At 52.6% G+C, this 3,298-nt stretch overlaps 1 protein-coding gene across 1 annotated transcript; it reads right to left on the bottom strand.

Moving 5' to 3' along the window:
* Positions 1 to 629: 629 nt before the first annotated feature.
* Positions 630 to 1,946, bottom strand: LOC125531858 (ervatamin-B-like). The gene is made up of 3 exons (XM_048696093.2): positions 1,520 to 1,946; positions 1,473 to 1,482; positions 630 to 1,421 (listed from the first exon to the last, which is right to left on the bottom strand). The coding sequence occupies exons 1-3, from the start codon at positions 1,928 to 1,930 to the stop codon at positions 796 to 798; spliced, it is 1,047 nt and encodes a 348-aa protein (XP_048552050.2). The 5' UTR covers positions 1,931 to 1,946; the 3' UTR covers positions 630 to 795.
* Between the last annotated feature and the right edge of the window lie 1,352 nt (positions 1,947 to 3,298).

Here is a 3,298-nt window from a genome sequence, read left to right as displayed (position 1 = left end):
TCGGCAGACCGTGTGCTGAATTCAGCTGTCGACTTAGGGTACCCGGTCCACACCCTTCAGGCAAAGGGCAGGTTCCCAAGTTCTAGTTGTTGGGTACTTGACAAACAGTTTTCCTATTGGCCAGAAGGCCAGATCGCTCCGCTGCGTGCCGTTGGATTGACCCTATGCTGGTCGTTCCACCTCGTGCGCACGGTCGCTCCATGCTTGATGCACCACTTGCCTAAGCTCCTCGACTCATCGCAAGCGCTCTGCTGTTGTCGTAGCACGTGTGGAAAACCTGTCGTGGGCATCGTTAGCTCGCCTGTGCCATTACATTATGTGGTGGATGGGAGAGGGGAGAGGCAGAGAAGGAGGCGTTGGTATCTGTTGTCGGTTTCTTCACATGTGGTGGCTCGCCCTAGCAGCCAGCAACAGTGGTACATTTGCAGTAGCAGTGTCGCACCCCTGTGCCTCATGGGTCACCGTGGTGAGGGAAGAGAAGGTGAGTCGCGGGGGAGATCGGGGAATGGAGCGTTCGCGATGACAGGGAGCAGCGCATAGTGAAAAACATAAAATAAAGAAGCGGTAGCTTATGGATAGGAACTAGGGGTGGAGAAGAGAACAATGAAGGCAAAAAAAAAACAAGGATAGAGCAGCGCATGATCTCATGGGATCCGGTCAGTCGGCGGCTCGAATCTCTTACTACCAACTTATATTCTGTCCCTGTTTACAGCCAACCACTGGCTTGCTTTAATTTATTCCATTTCATCACTAACTACTGGTTAAAGCTCATATATAGGCACATTGTTCCTCTAATTAAAATAGCCTATAGGAACGGACCGGATAAGTCGCCTCGAGCATTACCCCGCAGACCCCACCCTTGGCCTCGGCGCCGCGCCGGAGCCGCATATAGCCGGCTTCGCCCCACGCCGTCGACCAGGAATTTTTGAGGAGCCAAAAGTCGACTCCCGCTGGCTCACCGTAATGGTCATTGTGCCCGGTAGTGCCGTAGCCGACGACGGTCATGGCATGCCCGAGAGTGGTGTTGCAGGGCCCGTCGAAGAGGCCGCCGCGGTAATGTATGAAGGCCGTGCTGTTGGCGTCGACCCCTACGGTGACGGGATGTTTGAACACTGCCCACATGAGCGCCCACTCGTTCCGCGGCTCCACACGCTCCCAGCCCCTGATGCCCACGCCCTTGCGGGCCGGGTAGCACCAGCCCTTAACGCCTTTGTACGGATAGTCTGCCCATCGCGAGATGCCACCAAGCTTAATGGTTTGGAATGCCTTGGCTGGGGTGCCGCCTCCACAGTGCCCATTGCTGCCGTCGCAGTCGACGAGCTGCTGGGGCGACAGCGGGATCAGGTCCCCGTGTTCGATCTTGTAAAGGCTCTCAATGGCCGATGCGGTTGCAAAAGCCCAGCAGCTTCCACAGTGTGTTCCTTGATCCCTGACCGGCGTCACGACGCCCCCCGGTGCGCCAGTCCATGGACGCCGGTGGGTCTGGGTATTTTCTCCTCTGGCCCTCAGGGACGCCGGCTCGCGCCAGCGGAATGTAGCAGCGGATGCTGTAGTCGTTGCTCAGGGCGGTGTCAGCGAACTCGTTGAGCTTCAGTTTGCCCGGGCCGCGCTGGTGCGCGAGCCGGACACTCTGCGCGAAGACGGCGAAGCGGGTGCTGCCGCGTGCTCCTCCACTTGGGAGAGCCTTCCCGAAGTGCTGCGCCCACCGCTCGTACAGAGAGAGGAGGGCCTCCTCCGACGCGACCTCCTCCGAGGCGAACGACATGGTGATGGTGCCGCCACTCGCGGTGGGCATGGCGAGGAGCAAGACCATGGTCACCGCGAGCAGGGGTCTCGCCACAGTGGTCTCCATGGTTACTTGGTCTAGAACGGCAAACAGGAGCGAACAACTCTGAGCGAAGTTTCTTCTGGCCGCACTTCCTCTCCCCATCGGCCAAGGGGGTTCTTATATAGGACTGGGAGGCTCCTTAGGCAACTTATGCACAACGTCGGCGCCTTAAAAATATCAGACGAAATTTACTCCTAAAAAACATAACGCTCTTCTCGTCTCAAGTTTCCCCTTGTAGCTGCTGATGGAAAATTCGTGGTGCGTTTGAGTTTGCCTTACTGAGTAACTGAGACAGTAAGACAGCCACCCTGTGTACATCAAGGTTGAATTTGTTTGTGTTTTTTTTTCTGTTGAGCAAATGTTCACATTTGTATTGCAACCCTATGTGATTTAAATTCAATTATCCTTTAAGCATCTACCATGGAAATTCTCCTTAAATTCTGGTTAGATTTTGCCAGGTTAGCCACGTCGAAAATCCACTGAGGGCGCAGCCCCAATAGCTATTTTGATTTTGTTCCTCCGCTTGGTACCTAACACCGAACACCACACCACCTATATATGCACAACTTCACTATCTGTACTATCTAAAAAGAACAGTTCTGTTTCCTGCCACGCAAACCACGTCATGCAAAGCGTTTCGTCCGCCCTCCACTCTCTTCACGTGTATATTACCTGATTTGCTATATATTTCCCGACCCACCTTCTTGCGGTCACTAGCCCTGGTTTCCTAGCGAGTTTTCCAATGGCCCCTATACATTTCAAAGACATTAGATCTTCCTGGTTGACCTGCTTTGGAATGTGTGTGCGTGTTTCCTTGGCTAGTTGGCATAACATTCTCGTGTGGTTTGTGGGTTCCATTGGCGTTTGTTGTCGTAGCGATCAGTGTATCAGAGCATGGTCAATAGTATAGCCAACTAATGGCTATGTAATGTTGTCATGTCATATATATATAGTCACTACTTACAGTCACTCATACAGTAAGGTTGCCTATAAGGTGGGCTATAAGAGTAGTACTTTTACCATCTCTCTATCTCTTTCTTCATATTAATTGTATCTGCCTAGGAGTTATCATATAGCTAGGCTGTTGTATTAGAGCCCACTCCCCTCACTTTTTCATATCTTTCTCCTCCACATAAGCAAAACTGCCATGTAAGCGGGTTATAAACCTGCTATTGTACTTGCTCAGGGACCCCGGAGCTGCCAGATCTGCTCAACCTCCAGCTAAAGGTTTTCATCATTCCTTGGCTCCGTGATTATGTCACTGCATCGGAACCTAGTGGCTGACCAGCAAACCAACCGCCCGGAGAATATAGCATACAACACATCGAAGACAAATGTGACTGGATTGTGGCAGAAACTACTGATAAGAACCGTACAAGGTGGGCGAATGTGACCCCTGACATGCGATGGGATGGACAACGACCTTGATGTCTTTCGGCACCGCATGTGCGCTGACCAGCCATACCCAGC

The sequence above is a fragment of the Triticum urartu genome, chromosome 7A, assembly GCF_056163025.1.
Source record: "Triticum urartu cultivar PI428250 chromosome 7A, HENAU_Tu73, whole genome shotgun sequence".
In the NCBI taxonomy this organism is placed as follows: Eukaryota; Viridiplantae; Streptophyta; class Magnoliopsida; order Poales; family Poaceae; genus Triticum; species Triticum urartu.
The sequence above is the reverse complement of the archived record's forward strand: the minus strand, read 5'-3'. Positions and strand labels throughout refer to the sequence as shown.

What these genes read in the sequence shown, in the direction of transcription:
- LOC125531858 (XM_048696093.2), bottom strand. Translation starts at nt 1,930, where the DNA reads ATGGGGAGAGGAAGTGCGGCCAGAAGAAACTTCGCTCAGAGTTGTTCG.